The sequence below is a fragment of the Vicugna pacos genome, chromosome 22 (genome assembly GCF_048564905.1).
Source record: "Vicugna pacos chromosome 22, VicPac4, whole genome shotgun sequence".
NCBI lineage: Eukaryota > Metazoa > Chordata > Mammalia > Artiodactyla > Camelidae > Vicugna > Vicugna pacos.
This window is the reverse complement of record NC_133008.1, coordinates 19,870,453-19,886,240: the sequence shown is the minus strand read 5'-3', so window position 1 is coordinate 19,886,240 and position 15,788 is coordinate 19,870,453. Positions and strand designations below refer to the sequence as shown.

The following is a 15,788-nucleotide window of genomic DNA, read 5'->3' as shown; positions in this document are numbered from 1 at the left end:
AAGCCTCTCTATCAGGAAAATCATAAAACAGGTTTAAAAAGCATTCTCTCATTTGACAGCCCGAGAAAGTCATAATGCTAGCTTGGAATCTATTAACAGATTCCAATAAGTGAAAACTGGAACACTGAAGAGAAGTCGACAACTTCCTAGGCCCCATGGTTCATTGGCTTTCAAGGGCTATATTTAAAATTTGCATGATAACAAATGTTATCTCCTGGCAAAGGGTGTCTTTGATTAGCAAATAGTCCAAAATCAAATATCAGACCTATGGATATGGGGAAAATATTAGTGACTCAGAGACATCCAGTGGGTTTGCTCCAAATAAAACCCAGTGGCAGAAATTATTTATGGTGTGCTGTCCTTGGAGTTAAATTGAAGTTAGAGATATTAAAATGCCAATTAAATAATTATTGGATGATTAATAATTCCAGATGGCTTAAAAGTATTACTGTTGTCCCAGTTCCCTCATTATGAACTATTTATCAAATCCAAAATTATGTACTACTTTATAAATGCTATTTATGGTAGATATTAAAATAAGACCTTGTTTTTCTTGTCTATTTTGAAGGTTCTAAGTTTCGACTGTGGGAAAATACGAATGTAGATATTCTGTTTAGTTTAGAAAGTTATGTAATGGGAAGCCAGGTAAAGTCACATTTTGGGAATAAAGAGCTGTCAAAATCTATTGGAAATGCTGTCAAAAGCCCTCAGAATTGAGATTCTAAATCTTGGCTGCAAATTAGAATAGTATTTGGAGAACTTTTTAGGATTATGATGGCCAGGCATTCCCCAGGACAATCAAATCAGAATTTCTGGGGAAGGAACCCAGGCTTCAGTTTGTTTAATGCGTTTCCAATTATTCAATTGGGCACCCCAGGTTGAGAACCAGTGGTTTGAAGAATAGCTGCGTGTACGACTGGGTGGGAACTGTTCTTTGACTATCTGACTTAGGCAAGACAGTGGCCTCTGGTACCAAATGCTCCAACGATTTTAAGTGGTACATGTGCAAGGCGTTAAGTAATTATCTGTCACTTAAAAAGAAAGTTACTCTTTTTTCCCCTTTCACTTCTTTTTTCTATCCATCTGATGACTTCAAGGAGAAAATCTCGGTTGGTTGTGGATGGGTCTTTAATACATGTCTGCACTTGTTTTATCTCCCTTTTAAATGAAAGAGAATGCAGAGATCAGGCCCAGAGCCTTAATTTAGCATATCCTAGAATTTAATCACATAGTTTCATTTTTATTTATTTATACTCAAAATTACCTTCCAGAAAGTAATGCTGATTTAAGTGATATGAAATTTCCTTTTGAAAGAAATTTAAATAAAGTGAGAAAATGTAAACAAACATAAAGTGAATCATAGCACACATTATACTCATACATGGAAAAGCTCGCAAAGGGGGTTCTCCGATGACTCTGGTTTGGACCATCCTAGTGTTAAGGTAAAGGGCGTCTAAATGTTGTGTCCTAAGTTTGGGCCCTAACTGTGCCTCCATCACTAATTATCTTTGTGATGTGGGGGAAATTACCCTTGTCTTCCCTGGGCCTTGGTTTTCTCCTTTGTTGAACAAGGCCATGAGCCTACATTGCTAGCATTCTTCTTTGAGTTTAAGAAGCAAGGAGGGCTTGCCCTCGGAACCTACCTTGTTGACATCCAGGCGCATCTTCTCATTGTTGGCACTAGCAGCCTTTTCAGCTGCTTTCTTTTGGCGTTGAGGCCCCCTCCCGAAGAAGATGTAGTTGACCAAAGCGTATTCCAGAAGGGCCATGAAGACAAAGACAAAGCACCCCATCAGGTACATGTCAATGGCCTTCACGTAGGGGATCTTGGGGAGTGTCTCCCGGAGGTGTGTATTGATCGTGGTCATTGTTAGCACAGTTGTAATTCCTGGAAAAAATGAGAGTCATAATGTTCCTATCTCCTTGCTGCTTTCATTACTCTTTTACTTATTCACATATGCTGCAAAATACGTACTGGGCACATGTTATACACAGTAGCCCTGTGTTAGAGCCTGGAGATATGCATAAATTAATTTATAGTAAATATTAATCATTTTGGGGCATTTCATTTAATTCTATTTTCAGATTTATAGTTATGTCTGTAGTGGGGGACTCAAGATATAAATTAAATGCTATGATAGACAGTTGAGAATATAGAGAAAATCCTGGCTTAGCCTGTGACATGGTGGGGAAGAGATCAGGCAACGGGCAACGTGGACTTTGGAGCTAAGTCCTGGAAAATGAGTAAGGGTTACCCAGCAACCAAGGACTGGAGGTCTAAAGTGACAGCAGGCCTAAGGGCCTTGGTGGTGGAGTTTTTTAAATGGGTGCTCTGTGGAGGTGGAAGTACACAGTCCATCAAAAGATAAACCTTTTGCAAGAAATCCAATGTGGGTAACTGACAGGATATGATAGGAAGCATGTTGAGGAAAGTGAGGATTAAGTAAGGGCTGCATGATAGAAAGCCACATACACAGAGCCTAACGCGGAGTTTGAAATGAAAACTGAAGGCCACATGGGGTCACTGCCCAGTCACGAGGAGGGAGGCGTCAGGGACAAATTAAGTGTTAAGGGGAAATAAATAACTGTAAAAGTACTGAAATCAACAAATGCATGATACAGATGATACGAACAAGGGATTCCAAAAAGATGGAAAGTAGAGGTGGAGAGTAACAGAGAAGCGGGTGTCTAGCCTCATGTTTTTGGGTTGGGCATATAGGCACGTAATGCACAGAGAAATAATACAGAAGAATGATGAGACTCTTTATGGGAAATGCCACGCTGGGTCAGGTAGTGACTGTCTGTGCAGCCGAGGGAGCATCCCCAACAGTGGGGAGCTTATTCTCTCAAAGCTGTAATGAGAGGGACAGACAGAGATACTCTGGCTAAAGCACTGGGAGCCCAGAGTCTCAAGTTTGATAAGGTCCAGATTTGTAGCAAAAAAGTGATGTGAAAATTGACCTCAAAGGTCAAGTTCGCAGAGATGGTCAATTGTAAAGTCAGCATTTGAACTGGGATCTCTCTGACTCAGAAACCTGTGTCCTTAAACACTATACAATTACATAGCCCAAAAGTTAAGTTTCTTTTCTATGATTTTTTTTGGGAACATAAATTTTCTGATTTAATTTTATCTCTCTAATAAGATCCTAATTTTTGCCTTGTTTTTCTATATGTTTATAAAGCAGATACAAAAAATTAAAAAATTTGATCATCTGATTCTCAGCATGTCAGGAAAACCCATGGTCATACTTCAGATGTAGGCGTGCTATAGTTCTCATATCTTTTCCGTATTAGTCATTTTGACACTTTTTCCAATTTCACTTTTCTCTTCATTATGTGAACGAGAGATTATCCTGTATGACGTGAGTATCACATGCATATTATAAAACTGACAATGCTGATTTTACTATTTATCTAAATCTCATTTTAAGGTCTTTCTGACCTAGTAATAAACTGCTCACATAAAAAGACATTTAAAAAATTTCTCTTAAAAAGTAAATAACTTATTATTCCTGTAGTAGACATAAAACTGATAATAGAGTTTCACTTTGGAGTAACAGGATATTTATAAATTCCTTTATTCAGCACATAGTTACTGAACACCACTCACTGTGTGAGAACTGCAGATGTAACAGAAGCAAAATTAGATATAGATGCTTCTCCAAGGTATCCTCAGTACCATGAGGAAAAAGGACACCACGAACCAAGTAAAGAGAAATAACAGCTGTTGGTCTCCAAGGGGTGTTCTACAGTATTTTAGGAGACTGTATCATAGGGGATGTGACTCAGTCCAGGGGTCCTAACTTCTTCCTTCCATGAACTACCATAATCTAATCTCAACACACAAAAAGTCTGTATTTGAAATCATGTCACTTCTTTGCTCAGTGACTCTATTTTCACTCTGAACAAAAGTAAAAGCCTTTGTTATGGCCCCTGGACCACTTCCTCATCTCTCAGTCCCCTCTCCTTGATGTTATCTATCCTCCTGAACTCACTCTGTGTCCACCGCTCTGGCCCCCCTGCTGAACTCCTTGGCACGTTTCTGCTCAGAGCCTTTTCCTTACACTGGAATATTCCCATCCAGGTATTCACCTGGCTCTTGGTCTTCTTCAGGTCTTTGTTCCACTGGCAATCGCTGAGTCTACCCTGATTATTCTAAACTGCATCCCCAGGAATACCCGTTCCCTTACCTTGCTTATTTCCCCTCTATGGACTTATTACATTATATAGTTTCCATGTTACATGCAAAATGAATTTATCGTTTATCTTTCATTGCTAGAACATAACTTCTCGAAGGGCACTGGCTTTAGCTCCAGTGCCTAGTATGTTTGACACATGGTAAGTGTTCAACAAACATTTGTTGAATGAATAAATGAGTGACTTCGCTAAGGAAGTAATGATTGAACTGAGATACATCGGTGGAGCAGTTAATAGCTCAAAATTTTACAGAGATTAGTCAGAACTCAAAATAATGAAGTTGTACAAAAGATCATAAGTTTACTATACCTGGCGTTAGTAACATAAAAATACCCATGAAGTATGATTTATTCTCTTCCTCTGGTGTAATAATGGAAAACATCAAGCAAAGTGATGCTATGAATGATTTCCCAATATTCTTACTTGGTTGAGTCCTTCCCTCTGCCATGCTACTCCAAAATCTTAATAAGACTTTAGAATTCTTTCTGCTCATTGATTAGTTACATATTGTGGTATTTCTTTGTTTCTTGCTCAGGCGGGAAAAAAAAAGATGGAAGAGAGCTCATCCCAGGTAAGGAACACAGATAAAAACGGAACAATTATCAAGCAATATTACACGAATTATGCTTCAATAAAAATATCAAGCTGATGGGACTAATTTCATTATCGACAGCTATACAGCTATCTAATTTTGACACGAAAGAGTTTTAACTCGTATTTAATTGATTTAACGCTGAATCAGATCACCCCAAGCCTCACAGCCCATCTCCCGTAATGAGTTCACTGTGGTCTCGACACGCAACACATATTCGAAGGTAAGGAATGGGCATGCAAGCGCATGCGCACACACAGGCAAACGCCGCCAAGCGGTCAGGTAACGCCTACCTAATGCCACTCTCGCAGCTGAAGCATCGTAATTAATCCAGAAGGAGACCCAGGAGAGGATAGTGATCAAGATAGACGGCATGTACGTTTGCAGGATGAAGTAACCAATGTTTCTCTTAAGCTTAAAGCTGAGCGATAACCTAGGATAGGAACCTAGAACGACAATTTTAAAACATCGTTATCAACCAACATTTATAGGATACTTTCATTTAAAGGCTTATAAACTTTGTATATCTTTCCTAAATTCCATTTTAGCTTCTGGTGAAGGGTACTTTCTTCTGCAAAAGTAGTCTGAGAAAGCAGGGCTTTTAATTAGCAGGATTTAGTGTTTGATATATCCCACACTCATCAGTTATTGAAAGAATTCCAGCTCTTCCCTGCTCAGTTTCCTACACGGAATGAAGGATTCTCATCCTCTCCAACTGTGATGACAAGACAATTGGTGACAGTCCCTTTGTTCCCCCTTTAACTGTTCCTCAGCAAGTCCAATCTATAAGGTTTTTTTCCCTAGTTATATAAGAATAAGGCTGCACACTCTGATTATAGTGAAAGAAATCTCTTCATAAGCCCGAGGATGCATTTTAAGTCGAGGATCAGCAGCATGGCTTCAGCCCGTGCAGCGACTCCTTGAAATTCTGTGAAGGTTTTCATGTGCATGCAGTATTTTTTTCTAATTTCCTTGCTTCCATCGAAGTTCTAAAGAGGTTCCTGGCCCACCAAAAGGTGGAGAGTCACTTTTCCTGAGCAATATTTGTGGGAGATATAACTACAGGATCAGATTCTTGAAGCTGGATCCTTTGAGGGCGGTGGATCTAGGGAATTACACTTTAAACGAGATACATAACAGAACACAGTCTGAGAACATGAAAGAGTCACAGTGAAAAACAGTGTGTGTGGGTGGGTGCATATTCTTACTAATTGAAAGAAATCCTTGTCTAGCCCTCTTGGGCTAAAGCAAGTGTATTAATACTGAAGTAAAAATATTTTAAGTAGGAACTCATTTCCATAATGTCTCAGGGGTTCAGAGGTCCGCAAACACAGGCAAAGTTGCTGTTGTTCTTTTCGTAAAGCTTGAGGCTACTTTGTATTCTTGCTTGAAATAGTTTTCAGGGACAGAAAGTGCCTGAGTCCTTAGCAGAAGGACAATTCAGTATCTATGGTTAAAAGTGGGGAGGGTATAGCTCAGTGGTAGAGCGCATGCATGCATGAGGTCCTGGGTTCAATCCGCAGTACCTCCATTAAAAAAAATTAATAAACCTAATTACTTCCCTCCCCTCAAAATCTATAGTTATAGTATTGGCTTTTTCTGTGCTTCAGGAATTAATTTCAATAATAAAAATATAAAGAGGGGCATTCCTATGGGCTTATTATTTTTTCTTTTAATAACTATGTAGCAAATTATCACATTCCTGGGCTTTTTTTGTTAAAAATTTGTGCTGATGAAACCAAATTTGAAGTCAATATTGGACTGTAAGGATGGTGAAGGCATCAGAATATCCTCTACATCTAGAAAAGTTTTTAGCTTCGAAACAGTAGGTAGGACTACATAATGAAATTCCACCCTTTGAGAAAAATGTGGAGTTCTCCTCCCCTGCTGTCTTTAGAGGATTTCACTGTGGTCAGACTTGAGTGAACTGTGACTTGGCTGTCCCCCGTATGTTTCAAAGAATTACGATCAATTCTGTGGGACACATGAAGCTATAGGAAAAACTCAGACCCACGTCTTCATTTCTCTTCATGCATTCCATCTCCAACAATCAGCCCCTTCTCTAGTAAGTGAGAGACATTCGCTTTGCTGGAGAGTGCCTCCTGGAAAATAACTGGACGGGTTCCAAACGGGCTTGATAGGGAACTGAGGGTTTGCATCTGGAGTCACTGTCCTTCCCTAGGACCCAATCCTGAAAGAGGTGAACACTTCTGACAAAAATATGATGACGCCTCTTTTCTCTTAACCATTTCCCACGATACAAACCTGTGGAAAAAACAACCTTCTTGGTGATGAGTTTGTAATCTACGATGGAGAACTGTGGAAGTTCAATCTTTGTCACTCCTGTCACTGCATTATCATCCCCACGCCAGTAAAACTCAATGTCATCAGTTGTATATCCATCTGTAAAAGGAAACATATACACACATATGCAGACACACGAAAGACAAACAAAACAGGAAAAAGAGACTGTTTAGAAGACAAACTGTGTCAATGGTTAACGGCTACCACTCAAGGCTATTATGTGCTAGATACCATGCCAAGCACCTTGAGTCGATTACCACCTTTAACCTTCCCAGCATCCCAGTGGGGAAGTGTAATCAGGCCCATACGAGGCAACAAAGGCTTAGAGAGAAATTAACAGCTTGTATTAAGCCTTGCAACTAGGAAATGATACGTTTGGGACTTGGAGCTAAGTTTATCTGATTATGAATCTCATTCTCTCAAACATTATCACATAACCTTGAATGATACTCTGAGACAACAGAAGAAAAAATCATTTGAAAGTTATCCGTACAGCATTAAATGGTACCAAACCCTTTCCTGCCAATACGAAATATTTGAATTACAAAATATTTGGATTTCAAGCCACAAGAGAAGGGATTATGAAGAAATGAGTCATTAATTTTCTAATACTCGTAGACATGAACTCCAAATTTGATTTTGCAGCATACGTAAATTAGAAAAGCGAAAAAACAAACTGCCCTACAAAACAAAACTCAAAACAACACCAGTTCTGAGAGTTTTAAGGTGTAAGCACAAGTGTATCGTGTACATCGTAAATGCACAGAGCATTTGAGGTGGGGGTGGTGCTTCCATTCATCCGACAACTCCTTGTTGGGCACCTACGATGCTCGTCAGTGCAGCGTTGCTGGGGCTCGGACTCCGGATCATAAAAACATGTCCTCTGTTAATGATCTTTTCAATCCATGGGGCAGAGTGGGGTAAACACACATATCCTAATGAGCAGGCACACATAACTGCAGTGAATAAACACATATTCCATTGCAAACAGTTCTGTACAGGGAAGCAGGCAATGGAATTCAGTGAATATCAGTATTTTTATAAACACATCTATCCCCCACAAATCGCCCACCAAAGCATACACTGTATTTGTATATCGCATTTATCTCTTCAGACAACATTTGCATCCAGATAGTTGAATTTTAACATGTCTAGGAGGTAGGCAGGACAGATACTGCTCTCCTAGTTTCAAAAGCAACAGACAAATGAAAGGCTGCTGAAGTTCTTTGCCTTTTGACACGTGACTAGTTAGTCTAACACTGAACATCAAGTCTTTGACTCTGAGCTCTTGGGATTTTTCAATAAACCACATTTTTTTCTGAAGAAAGAAAGTCAAATCTCCAAAAAAAGCAGAAACAAATTATTTTTCAAAGAATGACAATACTGTCAATTTGAGAAACTACATCAACCATAGCACAGCTCCAGCAATGTCTTCACTTTTCTAGAAATCTGAAGTCCTTTTTATCCAAAAGAGGAGCCATCTTTATCTGATATAGAAATACAGTTTTTTGGAAGAGTTATTAAGAACTTGAACTTGTAGTTCCATAGTGATAGGTTTTTGGATAATAACTAATGATTTTAAAAAGGGTTATTTACTTGCAAACATCGTAAATTGCATTGTAATAAAAAAAATTGTGGAGTTTAAATAGACTACATACCACCAATATTTTTATTAGCATGGTCTGATTTAGAGCCCTTCATTTTGTTAGAGAATGTCTTTGATGTAAAAGTAAATTATTCATGATTTTAAAGTCAAGTCCAGGTAGTAAGTGAACGGCACAGCAGGCTGATTCTCAGAAAAGAGCTCTCACTCCCCATTAACCTGCCCTATTACTACTCTCTACCTAAACCTAAGAACTCAGGTGTCTGTCCCAAAGGATGACCACTCTTGGCCTGACTGCGACTTTCCTAACGTGGCTGTGGGGACCCTCATGTTCCAGGACTTCGTCTCAACTTTAATCCTGTTTCTCATTGGTTATTGGCACACATCTCTCAGTTACGAAATCGTTTAGTGCTAAAGACAAGCCCACCTTTGATAAGCTAGATAGCTAGAAATGTCAAACTGAATTTGTGTATAAACATGAAAAACAGTAGTTAGGGAATGAGAAGGCAACAGTTTTCTAGAATGCTGCCATCTTTGTAAGAAGAGACCGAGAGAAAAGTCAACTCACAATTTCCAAACCAGTGAAGAGTGTGTTTGTGGTCAGTATTTAGTTTCTTTTGTTCATCATTACGAATCTTATAACAGATGCTCTCTGTAGGCAGAAGCATGGCAATACCAATGGCATTTCAATAAAGCTGGATAGGAGATGCCTAACGGTTGTTTTAAAGGTAGAATCATTATAATAAAATACAGACTTCTGTCAAAATGTCAGACATTTGACAAGGCTCTTGCTAGACAATACCCGGCAGAGAATAGGTACTTGGGATAACCTATTGAATTAATAAAATAACTATTTAATACACACGTGGATTTGGGGAATGGTTGTTTATCCGGATGCTTGGCATCGGAAAGGTACTCATCACATTTTTTTTCTCTTTCTCTTGCTCCGAGCACAGTACCTGGTACATAACTGGCATTAAATAAATATCTTTTAAGCGAATTTTAAAAAGTCATCCAATGATAATATAGCCCTTGAGAATAATCTAAAAATTCTTCATTACATATCTCTCCTTATGTAATAGTCGGTCAAGTTACCTAACCTCTCTCTGTCATCCATTTTCTCATCTGTAAGTTGGGATAATAATATTAATAATAATAGTTATTTCACAGAGTTGTGATTTAGGAAAAACAAGCTGTTTCTTGAAAATGCTTTGGAACAGTACCTGGTAGTGCTCTAAAAGGCTAGCTCATACTTTCTTTTTAGGTAAGAATTATTTAAAATAATAAAAACTTGTATTTCATTACATGCCACTTGGCTGCTATTTCACGGACACATATAAGCACTTGCACAGTGAGAAATTCAGCTGTTTAATACCACTTAAGGAACTCTCCAAAGTATCTGGGATTGAAAGTAAAACATCTGAAGGCTATTTTGATGGCTAAGATTTTGGAATCCGACACAGTGAAGCAGCTTATTCTATACGCTCCTTGGCTACTGCTGGGCTTAAAACCCCAACCTTCTTGACCTCATTTTGGGTTAACCAAGTATAGAAGGCTGCAGATGGAAAGCAAATAGATGCTCTTGCATCATCGATTTCTGGAGATGAGAGACCAACAATCCAGGACAGTGCCAGGGTGGCCAAGTTCAGAAACCAGCTCAATATACTGTGTAGGATTAGCTGAGAGCAGACCTAGTTTTCTTCTTTTCTTTGAATTTTCTCTGAAGGAATATTCAGCAGTCTCTCAGTATGATTAAAAAATAAAAGAAAACATATGCAAATACATGTGACCTGACTTTCACAGCTTTCATAACAATAATGAGTGAAAAAATAATTAGATATCTTTTAAAAGTTCTCAGAAGGATGAGATGTACTGAAGCTCCTCATTAATGTCTTGCAAATTAAATTCGCCTTTTATATTTTATTCATGGGATTCCAGAAATGGAGTGATTAAATTATATTGTATTGTTATCATTAAAAACGTAACCCACATAAATTCAGATGGCCTATGGGTAAACCAAAATACTAATTTATTGGAATTTACCTGGAGGAATTGAAACTGCATGAAATGTTACACATTTCTGATCAGGACGGATAAATATGTAAATTTATAAATCTATATAAGATGTAAATGAGACATATAGGTAAATACGTACACTATATGAGATCTAAGGAGCAAACATTTTAAAAATATATGTAATAACTGAACATGTTGCCACAATTGTCACATAGCTCATTACATAACCTTGCATTTAAAAAAGTTTTTTCTCACTTTACTGACAGTCTACATGTTTATTTTGTTATCTACTAAGTAAATACTACATTTTAGGAGGATTTTACTATGCAAAAAATATGAACTCGTACCAAGATATTAAACAGTGGAGGTCGATGAGAACATTCAGAAGAATTAACTGAATTATCAATGCTACCATCTTTTTTCCTACTGGAAAGTCACAGTGACTTACTATTCTCTTGTTATTTATTTAAACTTTGCTCCTCAACTGGATTGTTAAATGTTCTAGGGTAGTTATCTATTTCTTGTCTTGCATCGTATTCAATATAGCAATGGTAACATAGTACAGCTGGCCTTTCAAGAACATGGTTTGAACTGTGTGGGGCCACTTACACAAGGATTTTTTTTAATAGTAAATACTACAGTACTTCACGATCCACAGTTGCTTGAATCCAGGGATGTAAAACTGTGGCTGCAGAAGAACTGTGGGTGTGGAGACCCCACTATAACTTATATGGGGATTTTCAACTGCTCCAATGGTCATGCCCCTAACAGCCGCGTTGTTCACAGGTCAACTGGACTGCCATTTACAGTACTGACAAGAATGCAAGCACTCTCCTCATGACTAACTCAGTGACCACAATTAGAGGTCTATCAGTCCACAATCAGAATGGACTCCACTCCACGAAAAGGCCTGTAGGAAATACAGAGGTCAAGACTGAGCACAGTCAACGCCAATTAAAGTTACAGGGATTTTTTTTTCAAGAAGGAGAGAAAGACACACACTTGTCGGCCACATTTCTTCAAATTCAGCACTGAAAGTGTTCCAAAGACACTCTGACTGATTGCTCGGACTCCTTAATTGCATCTTATTCTTCACCCTGCTCTTTAGCTGAACTGCCAGACACACGTGCTCTGCTGTCAAATCATTCCTAGACCTCGAGCGGCCCAAAATAATTGGCCTGGGGTAGGTCAGACTTGATTACTTAGTGGAATCTTAGTAAGGACACCATCCACACGACCCAGCATTCATCCCACATCAAAGGTAACGTATTTTTTGTGTTACTATCGTTTTCAAATTCAAATCGTATGATGTAAGAGAACAGGAAACTGATCATAGTCAAGCAGAATGTCAGACAGTGATTTAAAGATCATTTCTGTCTTTGAATTTCAAGGCAAAACTCAGTATTTACCGTCTCTGTATGGGAGCAGGGTGATCTAGTGGCTGTTCCTGCCACTTTAGTTCCATGAAACGTTTCTTAAGCCTTCTTGTGATTGGAGAGCTGAAGCAATCAAACTATTGGTCCAGGTAAGAGAAATTAACTGAAAATAACAATCATGGGCAAAAAATAGCCACAACAACAATAAAAGCAGCTCTGATTTACAAAGCCCTTGCGTGCCTGGCGCTGCCTTACACTCTATATGGTTCGGGGTTGAAAGGAGAACTAGAAGGGGTTATGGTTACCAGCATTCCTCTCCGCCACCCAACCTCGCTTTTCCCACGTGCATGAGCCCTCGTGCCCAAAGAAATATAGAAAAGCACGAGAACTTCTACCTAAAAACAAATAGGCTGTTGCTTCTCAAATTTAATATGCACAGAAATCACCTGGAAATCTTGTTAAAACGCAAACACTGATTAAGCAGATGGAGCCTGGATTCTATGGCTCTCATAAACTCCCAGGCAGTGAGGATGCTGCTTGTCCGTGGACCATCCTGCGTACAGCGAGGGATTGGGAGTTTTTATGGAGTGAGAAAGTCTTCGCCTTGTCACGGGAGTCAGGAAAGGAATGTCTGATGTCTAGCCTGACCCAGAGAAGAAGAATGTTTCTTCTGAACCAAGGTGTCATAAGCTCCAAAATTAAAACCTCTTCTCCCAGTTCTGCTTCTCTTATAAGGGACCAGAGGGGATGCTTCTGATGGTGTCGCTTTCCAGGGGTCTGGTTTTCTTGAATAATCTGTGACCTACGCTCACCAATAAGGCGGTAATAGAAGAGAATAGGGAGACGGGGCCAGGTCTAAAGGTTTTCTGTAAATCTGTACTCATTCAAGTTTTATTTGAATATTTAGCCTCACGAGGACTAAGTATATTCCACTCTACCATCAGCGCTCTGCGTCTTCTATCTGTATTCCTCAATAGACAAGTCAACAACCTTTGAGATCTTCCCCCTTCCTCTAAAATCCAGGCTACACATGTGGCTATTATTATTTTGTTCTCAACAAATTGATGATGCTATTTCTCTACCTTAAAAAAACAAAACAAAATGAAAAAACAAAAATGCAGAGAACTTCTTGATGGCCTTCTCAGGAGGTTCAGGATTAAATGCAAATTCTTCAGTCAGGCATCCAAAACTCTACCTTGCAGCCCCATCTTCTGTTACACGTCTTCCTCTTCGAAAGCTTCCACCTTCTGCCCACATTCTTTGGTGATCCTTTGGCCTCTGGGCTTTGGTTCAAATTACTTCAGTTCCTTGAAATGGTTTTCCCTCTCACACCGAATTTCTGTACATTTCTGGGGCCCATCTCAAAGTCCACCCTTCCCAAGACTCTGTTTCTCCTCCCTCAGCGGGGATCGCTTCCCTGAGGTTTCTGTAGCTCTGTGCTTGAATCTCTGCTCACACAGATCTCACAGCCAGTTCTGCAACAGGGGACTTGTGGAGGTGTGGGTTTCAGCCACTAGACTATCCTGGGTGCTGAAGAACTGTGTCTGAAGAACTGTGGTGCTTCTCCTCCTTAACATGGGTCTTACTAAGGGTGGCGCTCACACAAGCTTGCTGAGCTGAATGGTCAACATGCTGCCTGTTAGATGTGATTCTCCAGGTCCCTGCCTTCATGAGAGTGCAGTGATGAGCAGATGCCGTGTACTGAGCTGCAAGGCGATAGGACTGCAAACCTGAGCATCATTCATGTCTTGGGATATGCGGTTCCTGTGCACCAGCCTCAGAATCATTAAAAAGAGGCAATGCTTATTTTCAATAGCCAAGACATGGAAACAACCAAAATGTCCATCAACACATGAGTGGATAAAGAAAATTTGGGGGGTGTGTGTGTGTGTGTACATATATGATATATATGATTATATATATATATAATGGAATACTATTCAGCCATGAAAAAGAATAAAACAATGCCATTTGCAGCAACATGGATGGACCTAGAGATCGTCATTCTAAGTGAAGTAAGCCAGAAAGAGAAAGAAAAATACCACAAGATATCACTTATATGTAGAATCTAAAAAAAGGACACAAATGAACTTATTTATAAAATAGAAACAGACTCACAGACACAGAGAACAAACTTACGGTTACTAGGAGGAAAGGGGTTGGGAAGGGATAAATTGGGAGTTTGAGATTGGCAGATACTAACTACTATATATAAAATAGATAAACAACAAGTTTATAACGTATAGCACAGGCAACACATTGAATATCTTGTAGTAACCTATAATGAAAAAGAATATGACAAGAACTATATGTACATATACATATGACCGAAACACCATGCTGTACACCAGAAAGTGATACAACATTGTCAACTGATTACACTTCAATTTGAAAAAATGCAAAAAAATTTTAAATTAAAAAAAGGCAGTGCTGCTGGTACCAGCCCATAAAAGGGAGCTACCAAGTTGAAGCAAAGGCTCTGTGTTGAAAGAAACTTCCTGATGTTGCTGACTTTAAATATATATGGTCATTCTTAGGTGAAAAAAAAAAGCATCCTTGGAGGGGCCATGATGCTCTGGTTATGACTTATTCTGTGCTGACAGATTTGGGAAACCAAGTTGCCACAAGAGCCTCCAGAAGCAGTGAGTACCTACAGCTCAGGAGGAATGATGCTCCCTGGTGACAAGGAGATGTGGCAACACTGACGAGTCTGTTAGCTCACGAGTGATAATGGAAGATGTTCAAATTAACAAGGCCAACTGAATGGCCTAGTAGGTGTGCACAGCTGTGTAATAAGATGCCATCCACTGCTACACCAGCCCATCTGCCTTCTAACAAGGGGTGGCAGAGGAAGTCAGGCCGATGCTGGAAGTGGTCCCCGCCTCTCCATCTTAACCCAGCCTTTTTCACGCATCTTGCCATTTGTGATAACACGGATGGACCTGAAGGGCATTATGCTTAGTAAGGTAAGTCAGAGAAAGACAAACACTGTATGTTATCACTTATATGTGGAATCTAAAAAATGAAACAAACAAATGAATATAACAAAATAGAAACAGATTCATAGATACGGAAAACAAACTTGTGGTTACCAGTGGGGAAAGGGTGGGAGGAGCGGCAAGATAGAGGAAAAGGGTTAAGTGGTACAAACTACTCGGTATAAAATAAATCACTTAAGAAGAATATTTTGTATGGCACAGGGAATATAGCCAGTATTTTGTAATAACTTTAGGAGTATAATTTATAAAAATATCAAATCACTATGATATACACCTAAAACAAATGTAACATTGTAAATCAGCTATACTTCAATTAAAAATAAAGCTAAGTTTTGTTTTTATATTTTAATTTTACATAATCAAAAAAGCAAGCTTCCAAATGTTACATGAAGGTTCAATTCAAGTTTGAAAACAGTTGTTCATTCCCCATGCAAAGCTACTAAATACTCACTCTGGAGGAGGCAGAAGTGGGCAAATCACCTAATGTCTATTTTCAATAAATAATAGGCACAACCTTTAATACATGATAGAGTAATATTTCTTCTCTTGGAGGGTCTGAACAGAGCAGCAAAGGAAGGAAACTGATTTAATGTTTTTTTTTTTGTCACATACTATCTGTACCTGGCTTAAAACATTTGGTAGTCAAGCAAGGACTGAGATTTTCAAATGCTTTAGGGGTCAAGCAAACTGGGTATGTATGC

The 15,788-nt window shown here is 39.0% G+C and overlaps 1 protein-coding gene across 2 annotated transcripts in view; it reads right to left on the bottom strand.

Moving 5' to 3' along the window:
* Nucleotides 1-15,788, bottom strand: part of GABRB2 (gamma-aminobutyric acid type A receptor subunit beta2) — a 197,605-nt gene that overhangs the window by 32,012 nt on the left and 149,805 nt on the right. For both annotated transcript variants that reach the window (XM_072947274.1, XM_072947275.1), the window contains exons 7-9: nucleotides 7,055-7,192; nucleotides 5,083-5,235; nucleotides 1,644-1,888 (exon numbers count right to left, since the gene is read on the bottom strand). In XM_072947274.1, coding sequence (XP_072803375.1) covers nucleotides 1,644-1,888; nucleotides 5,083-5,235; nucleotides 7,055-7,192 — 536 coding nt within the window. The remainder of the gene's footprint in view (nucleotides 1-1,643; nucleotides 1,889-5,082; nucleotides 5,236-7,054; nucleotides 7,193-15,788) is intronic.